This window comes from Saccopteryx leptura, chromosome 3 (assembly GCF_036850995.1).
Source record: "Saccopteryx leptura isolate mSacLep1 chromosome 3, mSacLep1_pri_phased_curated, whole genome shotgun sequence".
Lineage (NCBI taxonomy): Eukaryota > Metazoa > Chordata > Mammalia > Chiroptera > Emballonuridae > Saccopteryx > Saccopteryx leptura.
Genome location: NC_089505.1, coordinates 151782261 through 151803198, shown reverse-complemented (window position 1 = coordinate 151803198; position 20938 = coordinate 151782261). Strand labels below are relative to the sequence as shown.

The following is a 20938-nucleotide window of genomic DNA, read 5'->3' as shown; positions in this document are numbered from 1 at the left end:
CATCAACCAAGCTATTCTCAGTGCCCGGGGTCGACACTCAAATCAATCGAGCCACTGGCTGTGAGAGAGGAAGAGGGAGTAAAGGAGGAGAGGAAGGGGCAGAGAAGCAGACCGTTGCTTTTCATCAAACCCGGATGTCCACACACTGGCCACTGCTATATCCATTGAGCAAACTGGTCAGAGCGTGACTTCTTGATTGATAAAGATTACAATACTACTGAGATACTGAGTATTACATCACTAAAGCATGCAATTGACTTTCTGTCTAGTCATTATGGCATTTTAATGACAACACAGGATTTCCAAAAAGTAGACTTTGAAGGGCAGTTGCTCTACTCTTGTATCGAAGCAATGTCATTATGAATTAGTTCTGAAGCTAATGAGAAGATCATGACGTGGAAATTGATTACAGCAGAACAACAAACTATTATTAAATAGTTCACTGGAAGGAGGGAAGAAAAATATTTGAGGCCAAACAGAATTTAAAGTGGTTTAATATTAAAATTAGTACTAGGAAATGATACAAATAGACTGGACAGAAAGCTCTTTTGCTTTATTTTAATTGCTTTATCCCCCTATTTGTATGTTTTTCTTTTGGAGAGAGAGAGAGAGAGAGAGAGAGAGAGAGAGACAGACAGACAGACAGGAAGGGAGAGAGATGAGAAGAATCAACCCCTAGTTGTAGCACCTTAGTTTTTTATTGATTGTTTTCTCATATGTGCCTTGACTGGAGGCTCCAGCTGAGCCAGTGACCCCTTGCTCAAGCCAGCGACCTTGGGCTCAAGTCAGCAACCTCGGGCTTCAATATAGCGACCTTTAGGCTCAAGCCAGCGACCATGGGGTCATGTCTATGATCCCACGCTCAAGCCAGTGACCCTTTGCTGAAGCTGGATGAGCCTGTGCTCAAGCTGGATGAGCCTGCACTCAAATGAGTGACCTTAGGGTTTCGAACGTGGGTCTTCTGCATCTCAGGCCGACACTCAATCTACTGCGTCACTGCCTGGTCAGGCCCCTATTTGTATTTTATTATATATCTAATTTCCTTATATTGAATTTTATCTTGCTCAAAGAAAACACTTTGACATTAGTTATAAAATGTTTCCATCAAAAACTTGTGCTGATTGTTGTAGCAAACAGGTTTGCCTGCAGCAATGAAATTATAATAGCATAAAGCACATTGTAAAATCTATCTGGAGCTATGTTCTGATCCTGATTAACTTTATATTTTCCACTCATTCTGTTTTGTGTCACTAAAGTATATATAGTAAGTATATGGAGCAATATATAAGTATATAAGCAATTCTCCAAATTGCTCTGGGTAAATATTTAAACCAGACCTTACTTATATTTGAATCCTAAACTTGGTCCACTTTTGTGATTCTTAGATTAAAAAAAATGGTGTTAATAAGTGTTCAGTTGTACAAGTCAAGCTATCCAAAAGTCATCCTTGAAGTTGTACCTTCTTCTATTTCCCAAATATAATCCTCATCATGTTCTGTAGGTTGTAATCTTTTTTTTTTTTTTTGTATTTTTCCGAAGTTGGAAATGGGGAGACAGTCAGACAGACTCCCTCATGCCCCCGACCGGGATCCACCCGGCATGCCCACCAGGGGGCGATGCTCTGCCCATCTTGGGGCGTCGCTCTGCCGCAATCAGAGCCATTCTAGTGCCTGAGGCAGAGGCCACAGAGCCATCCTCAGTGCCCGGGCCAACTTTGCTCCAATGGAGCCTTCACTGAGGGAGAGGAAGAGAGAGAGAAAGGAGAGGGGGAGGGGTGAAGAAGCAGATGGGCGCTTCTCCTGTGTGCCCTGGCCGGGAATCGAACCTGGGACTCCTGCACACCAGGCTGACGCTCTACCACTGAGCCAACCGGCCAGGCTTAAAGACTTTTTTGGCTCTTTCATTTTTTCATCCACTCTTACTATTCTGGACTAGGCTACCATTTCCTGGACTGGAGTAGGACCTCCCAAATGCTCTTCTTAGAGCCATTCTTCTCATTGGAGCTAGCCGGATCTTTATCATTCTGAAGCTTTCCATGACCTGACTCTCAGGCTTTTAAAGAGGTGGCACCTGCTTCTGCTTGGCAACAGTTTCGTTGAACTGCAATTACAGTCATTCAAAAATGATCTTTGGATAAGTCAACCTCCCTTCTGCGATAGGTCTTTGTAAGAGCTGTTTCCTTTGCCTTGAAAGCTCTTCTAACCCTTCCATCTTCATTTCAGCCTTGTTCATTTCTTCAAGGAAACTTACTCTGGTTTTTCTTAAAAGGTTGGGTTCCCTACTAGGAGCTCTCCTGTTAGACTTTTACATTTAATTAAATGTTTCTACTATTACCATATTTCCCCATGTATAAAATGCCCCTTAATTTTGGGGCCAGAAATTTGAAAAAAAAAAGTATTACATAAAGTTATTAAATTAAACTCAAGTTTTATTCATCACAAAATTCATACAACTCCTCATCACATCAAAACTCCCATCCATTAGCTTGTCTTCATCTGTGTCTGATGATGAATCACTGTCTTCACATATTGCCTTGTCCTCAGTTCCATCTATGGCATTTGAAATGCCACACTTCTTAAATGACTTGACAACGATCTCAATCTTGATATTATCACAGGGTCTTTTCATCCAGGTACAAACTTCTCCTATAGTTGGTTTCTTCACTCTTCCTGTTGGTGTCAAATTGTCCCTAGAAGACTTCATCCATTGGTTCCACTTGTCTTTCATGGCAGCTTTGAAGGGTTTGTTAATGCTGACATCAAGTAGTTGGAGCTGGGATGTCAAGCCTCCAGGTATGACAGCAAGTTTTGTTTTTTGCTCTGCAGCAATCTTCTTTGTGTTTTTTGTTATGTATGCCCTGAATTGACCAAGCACCAATAGGGCAGGTTTGTGTGAGAACCCACCTGGTCTCCTTCTCCAAACTTTCTCAGACCAGATCGTCATCCCATCCTGATCCATCCAACCCTTGTCATGAACGTGGACAATCACTCCTTGTGGAATGTCTTCTTTTGACATTGTTTTGCATTTGAAAATCAGCATAGGAGGCAGCTTGGTTCCATTGGCACAACAAGCTAGAACAACTGTATAATGGCTCTTTTCATGTCCACTTGTCTTCTTCACAGTTACAGTTTTCACCCCCTTCTTACCAACAGTTCTGAAGGGGAACTTCGTCCATATTTGTAATCTGTCCCAACTCAAACTGACTTGTCTTCTGACATTGAATGACAAAATGATGAAATTCAAGGAACTTCTGCTCATAGCTTTCAGGCATCTTTTGGGCAAGTCTGGTGCATGTACTCATGTTTAGTCCATTCCTTTTCATAAACTGGAAGCATCAATTGTGTCCTCCTTTGAAATCAGTAGCTTCTTTTTCATCAGCAATTCTTATTGCCTCATGCTGAACCATCTTTGTAGACACAGGAATTCCATTGTCCTTTGCTCTTCAATTCATATCTTCAATTCCCTCTCTAAATCAGGCCACTTGGCTGACTTGCCTCTCACGGCTTTCTTCTGCCATGGCATTTTCAGTAGGGTTTCTTCTTCCTGTAGCCAGTCTTGGATTGATTTCTCAGTTGGAAGAGAACCAAACTTATGTTCAGCAGCACAATTTCTATTCACTTTTGCAAACTGGATCACTTTTAACGTGAATTCAGCACTATATAAAAATCTTTTCTGAGCCTTTTCAGGGTGCATGTGGCAAAATTTAACCTACCGTAATATATTGGTAACAAGTGTGAAAAAATTAGTGCAAAGACAAGTGCAAAAAAATGGGAAATGCAAGAAAAAACAATTACAACCACTGTACTGTATAAGACACACCCAGTTTTTGCACCCCAGATTTTTCAAAAAAGGGTGCATCTTATACATGGGGAAAAATGGTATGTCTGCCTCCTTGACACTGTAAGCTCCGTGAGGGCAGGGATTTGCTCTCTTTTTTATTGCCTGTGACTAGCACAATACATAATCGGTGCTTAATAAATATCCATTGAGTGAATAAATATCATAATGGTATCTCTGGTGCAGAAAGGAGGAGAGAGAAAAAGAGAATGAAAAAGAACATATAGTAGGGGTGTAGGTAAGAGAGAGCAAAAATTGACAGTGACCCAACACTAGAGTCAATACAATCAATCTGAGTAATTACTTGATTGAAGAACAATAGTAAAATAGCATGGATAGACTTTATGGTGTACTTACAGTGAGGGTCAGGCATAAAAACTTTTACTACAGAAGCCTATGGTTATGTGTGGATGCAGGATTTTGATCTGATAATCAAATGCTTGTCTTCTCTTTTAGCTGCCAAGTCAATTATTCACTTAATGAATTACTGCATTTAATTCTAGTCTAAATGTCAACTCTGGTTAACAATTCTTTTTTTTTAGATTAAAATTGACAGATAACATTGTATTAGTTTTAGGTGTACAAAATACTTGAGATATGTATATATTGCAAAATGATTACCACAGTGAGTTTAGCCCATGTTTGGGGGGGGGGTGGCGGGGAGAATGGTATAAAGAGAGACAAATATAAGGTGACAGAAAATGATTTGACTTCGGGTGATGGGTATACAACATAATCAACAGTTCAAATGCTATAGAAATGTTTACCTGAAACTTATGTACTCTTATTGATCAATGTCACCCTATTAAATTTAATTTTCTAAATTAGAAAAGAAAAAAATTAGTAATGAACTTAAAAATAATTTAGTTAACCTCCATCACCACACAATAACAATTTTTTTCTTATGATGAGAACTTTTAAGATCTACTCTTTTAGCAACTTTCAAATACAGCAGGTCCTTGAATAAAGTTGTGTAATTTAATGTTAATTTATTATAATACTGATTGGGGGGGGGGATCAACTCCCGGCTGGGGCTACTTGTCTGCCTAGAAACAAGGCTCTCTTTGTCTGCCTAGGTTCTCTGGGACCTCTGATTTCTACCACATCCCAAGGATGTGCATATGGGCGAACTGGCATGTCTGCATAGCCCAGTTTGAGTGTGTGTGCACGTTCACTCTGTGATAGAAGGGCATCCTGTCGTGGGTGGGTTTCTGTCTTGCACCCTGAGTTCCTGAATGGGCTCCAACAACCTGCAACCTGAATTGGAATAAGCAGGTTGGAAAGAAATGATCTTACTTGTCTTTAGGAATCTTTCTTAAATGAATGTATAGCTCACATTATTTCAATGTTTAATATTAGAAGTGTTTTGGGTCGTTATGTAGAAGTTTGGTGATATTTTTTGGACCAGAAATATGCCATAGAAACTTAACTCTTGTTTTATATAGATTAGCTTATGGCAGAGATTTTAAAAAATCTGTGTGCCGTATGCTGCAAGAATTTTCAAAACGTACAATACTGATTTAGTCAGGGACACTGACCTCTCTCCCTTAGATTGTCAAATATAAAAATGACAACAGCCAACACAACAGTAGCCATCCGATGTGAATACTCCGTCTTTAATCATAAATTTATAGCTCATATAATAGAGCTGCACATATTGCCTTATAATGTTGCACCTGATTGATTAATTCTTGGTACCAGAAATCCCTATATTCAAGTATAGACACCTGGTTTTGTTTTTTTTTTCTTAAGTGAGAAGCAGAGGGCAGCAGACAGACAGACTCCAGCATGAGCCCGACCAGGATCCACCCGGCATGCCCACCAGGGGGCGATGCTCTGCCCATCTGGGGCGTTGCTCTGTTGGGGCTGGAGCCATTCTAGAGCCTGAGGCGGAGGCCATTGAGCTGTCCTTGGTGCCCAGGGCCAACTTTGCTCCCATGGAGCCTTGACTACGGGAGGGGAAGAGAGAGATAGAAAGGAGAAGGGGGAGGATGGAGAAGCAGATGGCTGCTTCTCTGTGTGTCCTGGCCGGGAATCGAACCTGGGACTTCCACACGCCCGGTCGATGCTCTACTGCTGAGCCAACCCGCCAGGGCCGCCACCTGCTTTTTTAAAGTTATTTTGGAGTAAAAATGGTAGGTGATTACTATTATTATTATTGTTTTGTAAATCAATCAAAATCATATCTATTTTTTGTCATATCAGCAAAAAATATATTTTTTTGGTGTGCCACAGAATTTTAGTAATTAGTTTATGTGTGCCATGGGATTAAAAAGGTTGAAAAATCACTGGCCTCTGGTATTATTTGTTTTGTTGTACATTGTTTTGCTTGAAGTCAGTTTCTAAGAACTATTGATGACATTATGTGAGGATTTATTTATATAGTTGTTGCCCCATTTCTGAGGAAAATTTCTTCCAAGACTCCCAGTGGATGCTTAAAACCACAAATAGTTCTGAACCCTAAATATACTGTTTTTCTTATACATACACACTTATGATAGAATTAAACTTGTAAATCAGGCACAGTAAAAGACTAACAACAATAACTAATAATAGAATAGTTAAAAACAGTATACTCTAGCAAAAGTTATGTGAATATGGTCTCTCTCAAAATGTCTTATTGTAATGTATCTCTTTTGCTTGTGATGATATGAGATGCTACAATGGCTACATGGTAAGAAGAAGTGAGGTGAATGATGAAGGCATTGTGAGGCAGCAATAAACTACTGTAAGGGTTACTGAATACAAGCACTGTGATATTGCAACAGTTGATCTGATAATCAAGGCGGCTAAGTGACTAACAGGGAGCATCCACAATGTAGGTACACCAGACAAAGAGATGATTCACATCCTTTGTAGGACCACGTGGGAGGCCGTCAGATTTCATCATTTAGAATGGTATACATTTAAAACTTATGAATTGCGTATTTCTGAAATTTTCCATTTAACATTTTTGGACTGTGGTTGACCGTGGGCAATTGGTACTGAGAAAAGCAAAACCATGAATAAAGAGAGACTACTGTATACAATACAATATTGTTAACTGTAGACACCATGTTGTATATTACATTCCCAGGATTTTTTATCTTATAAGTGGAGGTTTATAGTTTATACCTTTTCACTGTCTTCACTTATTCACCCCCCACTGCCCCCCCACCTCTGGCAACTACCATATGTTCTCTGTAGTTATGAGTGTGGTTAACAATTCTAGCCAAATTTTAAACAGTACATTTTCACAGATTAGCAGAGTTTAAAGAATGAATATTTTTTATTGATAAACACATGTGGAGTGGTGTTTAAAACTGCTCACGTGTCCTCCATTTAGGTATAAAACTGGTTGTATCCCATCCTTGAAAATCAGTGGTTCAATGAAAAGACAAAGAGAAATAGAAATCTACTTCTTTACCATGGCAACGAGAACTTACTCCAATCCGAGAGCTAACAACAGACTCAATAAAAAGGTGCTAAAACCATTCCTTAAAAAAAAAAATGAAACAAAGAAACCTCCTTGCTCTCAGCACTATGAACTAGTATTGAGGCCATCACATAAGCTGCAAAAAAGAAGTACAAAGGATAATACTGGCAAATAAAAGACAGAAAGAAATTTGCAGATAACATTATTGTAAAATTAGAAAAAACCCAAATAATTTGTCAAACAAAAGTTTTAAAGAATTTTCATTATTAAAATAATAAAATTATTTTTATTAAAATAGTGAAAGAACAGTTGGACACAAAATATGACCTGAATATCAGCCATAATTGATCAGAATACATAATTTTTTAGATATTACTTATTCATATTTATTTATTTATATTTCCCTACATAATGAAAAAATAAGTTCATTAAGAATAACAAATGTCAAAATCACTTATGAAGTAGCTTAATCTCTGGTTTACAGTTACTTAGAAATTTAAAAAAGGAACCACAAATAAAAGAGAAACTTTCATATTCCTGGACGAGAAACTAAATATAAAAAGATATCAGCTTTTCTCAACCATATTAATAGATTTTTGTATAACCCCATTTGTTGTACTTTCCAAATAGTTTTACTTTCTTATAACTTGAAAAATTTTTTTATAAAATTCAGTTAGAAAATTATCAGGTGAAATCATCAAAGAATTTTGTGAAAAATGAAGTGTACTGAAATGGTTAGCCCTAATGGCCAAGCATCAAAATAGTAAAAGCAACAACAATTAAAATAACATGATACTGACCCCCAAATATACATGCATTTTAATTGAAAAGAACAGAAAGTCCAGAAATACTGTTTTGTTTTTTCTTTTTTTAAAATGAGCGAGAGGGAGACACAGACAGACAGACAGACAGACTAGAAGAGAGATGAGAAGCATCAACTTACAGTTGCAGCACCTTAGTTGTTCATTGATTGCTTTCTCATATGTGCCTTGACTGGGGGGCTCCAGCAGAGCCAGTGACTCCTTGCTCAAGCCAGCGACCTTGGGCTTCCAGCCAGTGACCATGGGGTTGCTATAATCCCACACTCAAGCTGGTGACTCCCTACCATCCTTTCCTACATTCAAGCTGGTGAGCCCACAATCAAACCGGATGAATCTGCACTCTAGCCAGAGACCTCGGGGTTTCAAACCTGGGTCCTCAGAGTTCCAGATCGACACTCTATCCTCTGCACCTGGTCGAGCCAGAAACACAGTTTTCTTGTAAGAACTTAATAAAAGTTATTATGAGCCAATGAGCCAAAGTAAGCATTATGTAGAAAATTATATTGTATTTTGGAATATCAATTTTGATAAAAGTAGTGAGTAAACTGTTATAGCATATAGAATCATGTCTCCCTGTTTTTACACCCTGTGTCTTTGGGTATAAACAATCCATATACTCAGTGGATTGTTATGCAGCAGTAGATAACTCATATAACATCTTATACCATGCACCAAAATATATTCCAGGTAATTGAAATGTTAAATATATATTTAAAAGACAATAACACTTTTGATCTGAGACCCGAATGAACTTGTGACATTCTGGTAGTATGCTAACTTTCTTGACTTCACAAGGGAAAACTTAAAATTTGACTAACATTAAACATCTCACAAAATACAATAGCAAAAGAACTAAATACAGTGTGTCTGTAAAGTCATGGTGCACTTTTGACTGGTCACAGGAAAGCAACAAAAGACGATAGAAATGTGAAGTCTGCACCAAATAAAAGGAAAACTCTCTCAGTTTCATACCTATTCAGTGCAGTTCGATGTGGGCTCACGCACAGATTTTTTAGGGCTCCTTAGGTAGCTATCCTGTATAGCCTCTACAGACTTGTCACTGACTGATGGCCTACCAGAACGGGGTTTCTCCACCAAACTGCTGGTTTCCTTCAACTGCTTATCCCACCAAGTAATGTTATTCCTATGTGGTGGCGCTTCGTTATCAACGTGCCGATATTCACGTTGCACTTTGGTCATGGATTTGAATTTAGCAAGCCACAGAACACACCGAACTTTCCTCTGTACCGTCCACATCTTGACTGGCATGGCCGTGGGCTGCTCCGCTGTATACACAGTGTTACATCATCATCTGTGCATGCGTACATGCTGCCACATCATTCTACAGAAACTGGGAGGGTTTTCCTTTTATTTGGTGCAGATTTCACATTTCTATCATCTTTTGTTGCTTTCCTGTGACCGGTCAAAAGTGCACCATGACTTTATGGACACACTGTAAAATGGAAAGAGAGACAAGAGACTGCGAAAAGCAATAGCATAAAATATGGCAAGGGTTAATGTCAATTTTTTATAAAGATCTCATTCAAATTAATATGTAAAACAAAGCTATAAACAGAAAATTCACATCAGAGGACATAGAGATAGTTTACAAACACAAGGAAAGATATTAGATCTTGATAGTAAACAATGAACTAGAAATACAATATAATAACCTTGAGTCAACTTTGTACCAAGGAATGTAGAGGTGAAAAATGGCACAATTTGAGGTTAGGTTTTATATTTTGATGGCACTGTAAATTTGTATGCTTTGGAAAGCAACATGATTGGTAGCCACTAAAATTTTTGTATCTCTTAACTCAAGATTCCCATTATAGAAAAATTATCCAAACAAAATATTCAACAAGCGTAAAAAGCAAATGCACAAAGATACTCTTTGTAATATTATTTTTATAGTAAAATTTAGAAACTTTGCATTGTCCAATAGAAGGCTAATTACTTTGGCTGAGGCATCCATAGGGGTGGAATTCCATGTCCTCATTACATGTTAAAAATTTGAATATTTTGAAGCAGCTGTGGACAAAGGGCCATATACTAAATCTTTTGAGCTTAGGGGAAGCCTTCATGGCACGCCTTCCAAACTCAGGAGACCTAGAGACATAAAATATCCCTGTAAGATGGTCTCAACTTAAACTTCATAACTAAAAGAAAGTCATAACTATATAATTTTATCAATGTCACTACAATAAATTCAATTAAAAATAATAAATGTGAGTCATAGCGGGTAGTCATATCCTAGGTAGGTATCTTCCTTGACAAAGGTCAATCTTTACCTTAACTGAGCCTGTCTACCGTCTTTTTTGCATCTGTGTTAACATACCTTTGGAATGTCAGGTGATTTCCTTTCCCAGATCCTTTAGGGCTCAATATCATACCCAAGCAGGAGACCACCTCATTGTTTTGTTATGGTGTTGTTAACTGTTAACTATTCTCACGCCACCAATGTAAAATAAGTACCTATTTGTTTTACTTTTTATCCACTCCCAGAGATTTCCCTGCTTTGCTTTTTCTGTCTCTCTAATCTATCACCAATTGCTTTCATGCAACCCTCTTATGCCTCCTCCTTTGATTGTAATGTATAAAGTAAGGTGCAAAGCTGCTATCTTGCCCTGGCAGGTGCACAGTGGATAGGGCTGTGGATAGAATATTGTCCGGGAGCGCGGAGGTTACAGGCTCTATCCTGGGGTCCCAACTTGACCCCAAGGTCCTCAGTTTGAGGCCCCTGCTTATGAGAAGCAATCAATAAGTGCACAACTAAGCAGAACAAGGGAGTTGATGGTTCTGTATCTCCTCCTTCACCCCTCCCCTTCCTTTCTTCTGTCTCAAAATCAATGGAAAAAGAAAATTTGCCATTCCCTATTTTCTCAATCCCTTGAGATTTTACTTCTTGGAGATTGTTATCATTTTGGCTCAAATAAATTCATAAAAATGCTTACAGGCTTGGACATTTCTTACCTCGACACAGTATAAACACATGTTTATGTCACGCTATTTGAAAAACAATTTAAAATTTATTGCATATAATGAACATTATTGAACAAATATACATGATCTTATGAAATCCTCAGACTGTCTTTGAGATGTTTTAGCTCCACAACTACAGAAAAAAAAGTTTCCACACGTTCATATTGATACTTTCAATAAGTGACAGGCCCTAAACCTGTTGCAGCACCCACCTATCTTTCCATTTGCAATTGACCCAATTAATCGTCCGGCTTCATATAGTTGAAGACAGGCAGCGCTAGGCAAAAAAGGAATTAGATTCTAAGTTTACAGGATCACAGAATTTTCTTCCGTCCCTTTCTAAAGTGTTTTCAACGTTATACCTATTTTATAATGCAAAAAACTGAAAATGCCGGAAAGATAAAGCCCTATTCACCCGGCAATCTGGGAAGCTCCACCTCTGGGGACGATTTATCAATACTTTCTAAGGGCTGGCGACTCTCAGACCTCAAGGAGGTGGGGGTTAGTGTCGCAAAAAACACGCAAAGCCCGCCGCGCAGCTTTACGGCACTCGCCCCGTCTCAGCCAGGTGCGGGAGGCAGAAGCTGGCCAAACATGGTCGCCACCTGCCTTTGCAGCCGGGGTGTGACTGCCCTGGCAGGGTTGTTGCTCTTGTCCCTCGGCAGCTTGGCCACTAGTCAGATCGAGGTAGGAGTCAGGCCCTCCGAGCGACCGGGCTCTGGGAGCACAGCTTGTCCGACACACAGGAGCTGAGCGAAGTCTCTTGGAGTCATTAACCTCTTACTGGGCGGACTGGGCTGTGGGGTGGGTGTCACCGGGACGGGGTAGGACACTGTCGGTCTGTTTCAGCTTTTTAAAACGGTGAATTAAAAGCATCGGATTCTGGGAGACGAGGGAGGACCTGATCCTTTGCGTTTGCGCGGACGAGTGTGAGCAGAGGGCCGCCCTTCGGTCCTTCCTGTGAAGCCGCAGCGCTCCCCGTCGACCGGAGTCAGAGGGGTGCGGTGTTTTGTTTTTTTTTGGCTCACAGGACGTCCTGGCCCTTTATAAAGCTTTTGCTGCACATTGCACTCTGATAAGAAAGACCGCATTCCAGTCTACGGTCTAGAACTCTAGCATCATTTCCAGGCCTATCAAGCTGGTGAGGGAGCCCGTATAGTCAAGCAAGCATTTTAAAACCTGTGTCCAAAGTTTTATCTTCTATCTACCCCATTTCCTACGGGGTTGCTTCTAGGCTAGAAACCTGGGTTTTTAAAATATAAACTTCTCTCTTTATCCCAGTGTTAAAACTAAAGGTTGTGTTCTGAACTTTTAAGATTGCTTTTAGCCCTTTAGTTCCACTGGCTTGATGCAAGCCTGGTCAATTTTTGCCTACACTACTGCAGTTATTGTATCTTGTTTTCCCCTAGGCTTCCAAACTCCCTTACTTAGATGCTAGATTAGTCTTCTTAAAATGTAGACCTGATCAGGTTATTCTTCTGATTGAATCCTTACAGTGCTTTCCCATTGCATACAGAATAAAGTTAACATCATGATCTGGCCTCTGTCTACTTTTCCAGTCTTCATATTGGAGCCCATTCTGCCCACCATCTCAGTTCATTGAGCTTTGGTCAGTGGACACCAAACTTTTTGAATACATGTTCCCACCATTTAAAAAGTATATTGAGGATATACTCTATATATTGATAAATTAATGCTAATTTATATATTCAGTATAACATATTTTTGAGATAATACAAATATGAATAGAAGTTCTGTTTTCCTTCTTTAAGCTAGCGGATTATCTTGTGTACTTTATTTTGGACCATTCTTTATTTCTTTTTTTGACTGTTACTGTTTTTTTTTCACATTACCATGTTTGATAGTTCTTGTTTCTTCTGTCCATTTACTAACATGCAATAAAAGCATAACCTCTGTAGAAGTTTTCTCTATCCCTTTCCTTTGATTTTACTGTTGTAATTTGTACACTAAGCTAGGATAGCTCTCCTAGATTATAACCCATGCATGCTTTGTGCTTTTATTCCATCATTTTTCACTTGGAGTGCAATAGCTTTCTCACTACTTCATGTCAAGTCCTTTTTTCTTCCTTCCAGTTTGTTCTCCAAGCCAAAGCCAGGGTAACTATTAAAAATGCAAATCTGATCATATCAATCATGTATTGTACATCTTAATATTGCTTTTAGGATAAAGAACCCAATCTCTATTATGACCCGTATACAAGGCCTTGCAAACTTGGCCCCTGCTTATACCTCCAGTTCTCTCTTTCAAAATTGTAGTTGTGCAAATCTATCAGTTTCTCAAAACCTTTGAGCCCCATCTGCCATTAGGGCCCATGTTTTCTCTGGAACTCTCTTTCCTCTTATCTTCACCTTTGGATCTTAATCCAAATGTCACTTCTCTGGGGAAAACTTCCATAACCGTCCCACACCCTAACCCGCAGATTAGGTCATTTCCTCCCCGTTACAGGCTTTTATGATACTGTGTATCTTACCTTTATAGAATTTATAGGTTGTCTTTATCTGCTTAATGTGTGTAGCAAATTGGATAGCAATCTCTTTGGAGACAAGTACTATGATTGTTTTTGTCCATCATTGTATTCTGAGCACTTAGGACAGTTGCTGGCACATGGTGCCCAATGAAGTGATGTATGAATGAATGTTACATTGTAATGTGTTTGCATGCTTGTCTTATTGAATTCCAGGATTCTTGAGAGAAGCGCACTTTTCAGTGATTTTTGTATCTCTGTACATTACATGGTGTCTGATACATAGTACGTATTGTACTCCATTAACTACATGTAGAATGAATAACTTTGCAATGCCTATATATTCAATACAATTGCCTATAAACAATCACAAAGGAGTTTTAACATCTCAAGTTTTTCACTATAGTCCTAATGATGTAAGAATTTTGGACCTGGAAGGGATATTCAGCTCTATTTTCTACATGAGGAGAGTCAAGTCTAAACAGCTAAATGACTTACCCCGGTCTCCTACTCAGGTGAGGGATATGACCTGGGCAAACACCCAGATCTTCAAATTCCCAAACCAGTGCTTTGTCCACCATAGCACATTGCTTTTTTTTTTTTTTTTTGAATTTTGAAGGGTTTTATTAAAGGAGGAGATTTATTAAATATGCCAGCTGCATATGGCTGACATGGGGCATTTGCAGACCCAAATCATTTGCGCTGGGCACAGCCCTTGTGGCAGGTTATATACATTTGCTCTCTCACACACAGGTTGGGAAAAGGAGGAGGGGGATGGGACATAATTCATTAGCAAGCTTACACCATTTGTCTATAGGATTCATAAAAACATTAAAAAAATTTTTATTATTATTTTTTTATTTTTTTACAGAGACAGAGTCAGAAAGAGGGATGGATAGGGAAAGACAGACAGGAACAGAGAGAGATGAGAAGCATCAATCATCAGTTTTTCGTTGTGGCACCTTAGTTGTTCATTGATTGCTTTCTCATATGTGCCTTGACCGTGGGCCTTCAGCAGACCGAGTAACCCCTTGCTCAAGCCAGCGACCTTGGTTCTAAGCTGGTGAGCTTTTGCTCAAACCAGATGAGCCCGCGCTCAAGCTAGCGACTTCGGAGTCTCGAACCTAGGTCCTCGGCATCCCAGTTCGGTGCTCTATCCACTGCACCACCGCCTGGTCAGGCAAAAACAGTTTTACACATCAAAACTTACAAAGTAATAGCAAAAATGTTATTCCACATATTAAAAGATATTCCTAAATTTTCTAGTGTTCATTTCTAGTGATATAGCCATCATGATGTGTAAAGCATGCATTACTCATGTGCTTGTGGTGATGCTGGTTTAAACAAATCTATTGCACTGCCAGTCATATAAAGTATAGTGCATAAAATTATGTATATAGTACATAATACTTGTTAATGATAATACATGACTAAGTTACTGGTTTATGCATTTACTACACTATTGTTATTTTAGAGTGAACTCTTTATACTAATAAAAAAATTTGCTGTAAGTAATATAGTACATTGCTTTTTAAAGCATCTAGGTAGCTTTTGACAAAGGTTAAAAAAAAGTATGTGTGTGTGTGAATGACTCACACAAATTTGAGTGAATTTTTAAATTTCATTCTCCCTGAAATTTTCTTGCCAGCTGAACATTAAAGCAGCTAACAGTTGTTATACAATAACCAGGTTCCAGTCACCATTCCTACATCCTGTGAGTTGGGTAACATTACCTTTTATAGATGGGGAAATGGAGGCACAGAGCAGTTAAGCAACTTTCCTGAGTTTATTCAGGCAATAAGTAATGCCCAGATTTGAATCCAAGAAGTTTGATTGGCCTAGTAATTAATACTGTTTGGGAGCAGATCTGAGGTCACTACGATTTATATTTGTTATTATTTTAATATATACTAAAAATCATGTTCATTAGGTATCTGGATGTGAGGTTTATGCCTGCAAATAAAGTCAGACTCACTTTAACAGATTAGTGAAATGGTACATGGCAGTGTGCTCAAGAATGTGCTCAAATATATTGGTGAGTTCAAGTAAAGTAACTGGAAGCACACAGAGTACAAATACTGAATGAAATTTCAACAGGAAGGGTATTAATTGTTATGTGTAGAATCAAGATATGAAATAAGTCATTCAAAATTTGAAGACCAAAAGGAAAACAAGAAGCATATAAGGAAGAAATGGCTGGGATAAAAATGTTTAAAAACAAACAAATAATGCCCCCTAACAAAAAATAAAATTTTTTATTTGTCATAAGGTTAAAACTAGACTCTTTATAAACTTACATAATGATGACCTACCGTTATTACAATTAAAAACTGCATGAATCTTACCTGTTCTTTACCAGTTTTTATTCTGGGAAATGTGACTTCCTTCTAATCTCTTTGCTGTTATTTGACTGACAGGATCAAGCAGAGCAGTTCTTTAGAAGTGGCCACACGAACAACTGGGCTGTTTTGGTAAGTATAATCTATAAAGGTATACCACGGTGTTCACCTTAGGTATGTGTCTGAGAACTTTTTCATGAATCAAATTTTTGAAAATGAAATTTATATCTTATAATAGAAATTCCTTATTTTGATTTGCTGTATTTTAAGTTGACTGTATTAACCAGTAATATTCTTTGCCTTCAATATATCTATCAAGTGGTTATATGTTAATAATTATAAGAATAAATTAGGGGTGCTGTTTTTAAAGGAAGCTTTAAATAAAATATACAGTTAATTTAATGATGGAAAACAGTAATTGTATTTTTTATTTATAATATTAGTATAGAAATACCCTTAGGCTGTTTTATTTATTTTTTAATTTTTTTCTCTTTACAAAAGTATATGATCATTGTAGAAAATTCAGTTAATACCAAAAAACTTAGAAGACATGTTAATTTTATGTTATATGAATTTCACCTTAATTAAAAAAAAAAGGACAGGAAAAATATCTTCAAGTCCTACATGCCAAAATCAACATTTTGGTGAACATTCTTCTAATTTTCTCTCCCTTCATGCGCAAGCATAATGATATATAATTTTATATACAAGGATCATATTATACCTGCTATTTTACAACTCCTTTGTAGTATATTTTGGAGAATCTTTCCTTGCCAGTAGATTTGGGACATATAATCTTTTCCAAAGGCTGTATTGTTTCTCTTTTATGAATGTATGATAATTTCCAATTCATGCATTTAGATCCTAAATTTTTCATTATTTTCAACAGGGCTATGTTGGACATCCTTATACACATAGCTTTATGAAGTTGACTGCTTTTCTTTTTAGGATAAACTCCTATGAAGTCACGGAGCACAACTGCCCTCCTGAAATGCTACACTTCTTTTTCTAATCTCAAGTCAATTGTGTATTATTAATATTTATCTTTTCTTTTTGATTGCTGGGCAGGAAATTAAATTTTGTTTTAATCTGCACTGTTTTGATTCTTTTTTAATTTTTCTTATTTTTTTTCTTCTTTTCCAAGGGGGAGGAGAGGAGATAGAGAGACAGACTCCCCGCATGTGCCCTGACTGGGATCCATCCGACAACCCATGTCTGGGGCTGATGCTTTTCCCATTGAGGCCATGCGCACAACCAGGTTATTTTTAGTGCTTCAGGCAGAGGCTCCATGGAACCATCCTCAGTGTCTGGGGCCATTATGCTCGAATCAGTAGAGCCATGGCTGTGGGAGAGGAAGAGAAAAAAAGAAAAAAAGGGGAGGGGTAGAGAAGCAAATGGTCGCTTCTGTGTGCCCTGAGTGGGAATTGAACCTGGGACTTTCACTTCCCAGACTGATGCTCTACCACTGAGCCAATCAACCAGGGCCTGTTTTGATTCTTAGTTTTGTTTATTAGCTCACTTTTTTCTTTTGCCTTTTTTTTGTAGTTGTTGGTATGAATTGTCTTTATCTGGATTCATAAATTTGTATTTTTAATATTCCAAATAGAATACATGTGATCAATTTTTTTCTTTCCTTTTTTTTTTTTTTTACCACGTGTGGGGTGGGTTGGGGGGACAGACAGATAGGAAGGAAAGAGATGAGAGATGAGAAGCATCAGCTCATAGTTGCAGCATCTTAGTTATTCATTGATTGCTTTCTCACATGTGCTGTGACTGGGGACTCCAGCTGAGCCAGTGACCCCCTTGCTCAAGCCAGCGACCTTGGGCTCAAGCCAGCAGTCTTGGGCTTCAAGCCAGTGATCTTTGGGCTCAAGCCAGTGACCATGGGGTCATATCTAGGATTCCACGCTCAAACCGGCAACCCCATGCTCAAGCCATTGACCTTGGGGTTTTGAACCTGGGTCCTCGGTGTTCTAGGTCAACACTTTATCCATTGCACCACTACCAGTCAGGCAATTTTGTTGGAAAGTATTTGGATAATAGTTTCACTATTAGAGATTCATTTAATGATATTTACGTGATTAGAAGATACAATAAATTTGACTTAGTGGAAAAAATGTATAAAAGGATCTACTGGAAGAAAAGGTGAAAAAATAAAGAGGCAAGAAAGGAAGCTGCCCTGGCCGGTTGGCTCAGCGGTAGAGCGTCGGCCTAGCGTGCGGAGGACCCGGGTTCGATTCCCAGCCAGGGCACATAGGAGAAGCGCCCATTTGCTTCTCCACCCCTCCGCCGCGCTTTCCTCTCTGTCTCTCTCTTCCCCTCCCGCAGCCAAGGCTCCATTGGAGCAAAAGATGGCCCGGGCGCTGGGCATGGCTCTGTGGCCTCTGCCTCAGGCGCTAAAGTGGCTCTGGTCGCAATATGGCGACGCCCAGGATGGGCAGAGCATCGCCCCCTGGGGGGCAGGGCACCGCCCCTGGTGGGCGTGCCGGGTGGATCCCGGTCGGGCGCATGCGGGAGTCTGTCTGACTGTCTCTCCCTGTTTCCAGCTTCAGAAAAATGAAAAAAAAAAAAAAAAAGAAAGGAAGCTGATTTTTGTGAAAATGGAAGGGTTCAAAGAACGTATAGCATTTCAAAGCCAGTAACTCTTGTTGGAAAAGGAGGAATAATTGGGGAACTAAGAATACAATGGGAATACAAGGGAGGTGAGTAGAGGAATCCCATCAGAAGTGTAGAACAAACATTTACAACTATAATCAACTTCACTAAGGTCAAAGGGAGATTGAACGTTTAAGGCCTTGTAAGTTCCAGATAGTCAGGTTGGTTAGAGCATTGTCCCTAAGTGCAGAGGCTGCTGGTTCGATTCCTGGTCAGGGCACATGCAGGGGCAGTTTGATGTTCCTCTCTCTCTCTCTCTCTCCCTTCCTCTTTTGCTAAAATCAATAAATAAAATTTTAAAAAATGTTAAGGTATTTATCTACAGGTTGCTAGAAGTAAATAAAGAGTGATTATAGTTGCTATAAATATTTGTATTCAAGATAACTTTACTATGATTAAAAAGAACACTAAAATATGGGTTTATGGCTCATTTTCTTGTTTTCCAGAATAGAATGTCTTCTATATCCTACCCCTCACAAGAGATTTTATTAAGGAATTGAACAAAAAGCTGCTTGAGATAATAAACAGGTGTTCCATGACCACTTACTAGTCAGGAAACTATTAGGCGGCAGGCCATGATCTACCAATCTGAGAGGATAAGGTGCTTTACGGGAAACTAAGGGCTCTTCTGTGATTAGTCTACGAGAATCCTTAAAATGCAGTAACTGCCTGTATGTAGACAACTAATTGCTACTGGACTTATTCTTTAAAAAAAGAGCCTGTTAGGTTATACTGAACACACATTAAAGCCTTCCTTGTTTTGGAAACCTCTAACTAGGTGCCTCCCCAATCTCAGTAACCTAGGTTTCAGGTGAGAGAGGTGAAAAAGAATTATTACTGAGCATTCTACAGTGACTGTAGTTTTCATATTTTGTGTAATATTTTACACATTAACCCAGACTTACTGTAATGAGACTTCAATAAATTGTTCTTTCTTAAATGGAAAATTATGAGATTTGGCCAGGGCCAACTTGGAAGTAGTAAACATGCATTTCTTTCAGTGTTACATAATTCAGATTTAAAAAAAATATATATTTTTCTAGTTTGAATTAATTTTTTAGTATTGATTAGATGACCACAGGTAAATGCCATGCCCCTTTGATATTGTAATATGACAGAAAACTTTTGCCGCCAGAGGGAGGTGAAGGAAAATTGGATTCTGTTTTGGTCTTAGTATCTACTTTGAATGAAATATTTTGCCTCTAATAAAATGAAGTTATACAATTTTTTTAAAATGTACAGTATTGAAGGAAATAAGCTGAAAAGTTATTATTGTACCCCTCTTTGGCTCTCATTTTTATTTTATTTCATCACTGTTAGCAGTTTCTTCTGTGTCTTTTCAGAAATTTCCAATGCATATAATCACATTTCTGGTTACCCCTGCCTCCTTTTAAAAAGATAAATGGATCATACCACATATTTTTTTCCAACTTGCTTTTTTTTTTATAATCCATTCCGTGAATACATATAATAATGTAAATTGGTATTTTCTTGTCCTGTCTTTTTTCCACCTTAACTTTATGTATTGTAAATTGCTGGTGAAAATGAGGACAGTTTCCTAGGCTTATGCTCATTAAATACAGTAATAGATGACAAAAACCTTTTGGGTATAGTAAAGTGCACTGAACACATTGGTTTTTATTGTAACTAGTTCAGATATAAATTTTATTGGTTCTGCTCAAGTTAGGGAACTCATAGATTCTCTGCTACTAATGGGTAGTGATTTTATTTCTACCATTTTGGTTTTAATATTTGCTACTACAGGCAATGTTGTAGTGAAAATCCTTGAATACATATTTTTGCATACTTATATGAGCTAAATTAAAAGGTAAATACATTTTCAAACTTAACCCTTTGAGTAGTGAGTTTTTTTCATGCTCGTTGACCTGCAGTAGTAAGTTTCTTTTCAAAAAATGAAATTAGTTTCAGTTACATACAGTTTTATTAACTTAAAATCATGTTTGTTTGATAACCAATTTATGGAAACAAGAACATACATTTGCCTTTTTTTAATGTTGCCTTACACATTTTTATTTATATTTATTTATTTATTTTATTTATTTAATTTTTTGCCTTACACATTTTTAAAGTAAAAATTTTTGTTATCTCACTCCTGGATGATCAGGAGGCACGAGGATGTACATAAATGTTCATACTACTACTCAAAGGATGAATGTGTATTGCATATTACAGTTTTAGAATTATTTTAGTCTACATTCCCATCAGTAGGATACGTGTATTCATTTCCCTATATTTTTGCTAATATGAATTGTCAGACTTTTGGTTACTTTCAATTCAATTTGCGTTTTTTAAATTATTACAGAAGTTGAGCATCTGTAGGAGTTTTATTGTACATGTTTAATACTCTTGTCATGAAATATTTGCTCTCAATCTTTGCTTATTT

The 20938-nt window shown here is 38.1% G+C and overlaps 1 protein-coding gene across 2 annotated transcripts in view; it reads left to right on the top strand.

Annotated features, from left to right (window-relative positions):
* Positions 1–11615: 11615 nt before the first annotated feature.
* Positions 11616–20938, top strand: part of PIGK (phosphatidylinositol glycan anchor biosynthesis class K) — a 121023-nt gene continuing 111700 nt past the window's right edge. For both annotated transcript variants that reach the window (XM_066376587.1, XM_066376586.1), the window contains exons 1-2: positions 11616–11742; positions 15958–16011. In XM_066376587.1, the coding sequence (XP_066232684.1) occupies positions 11650–11742; positions 15958–16011 (147 nt within the window). In that variant the 5' untranslated portion in view covers positions 11616–11649. The remainder of the gene's footprint in view (positions 11743–15957; positions 16012–20938) is intronic.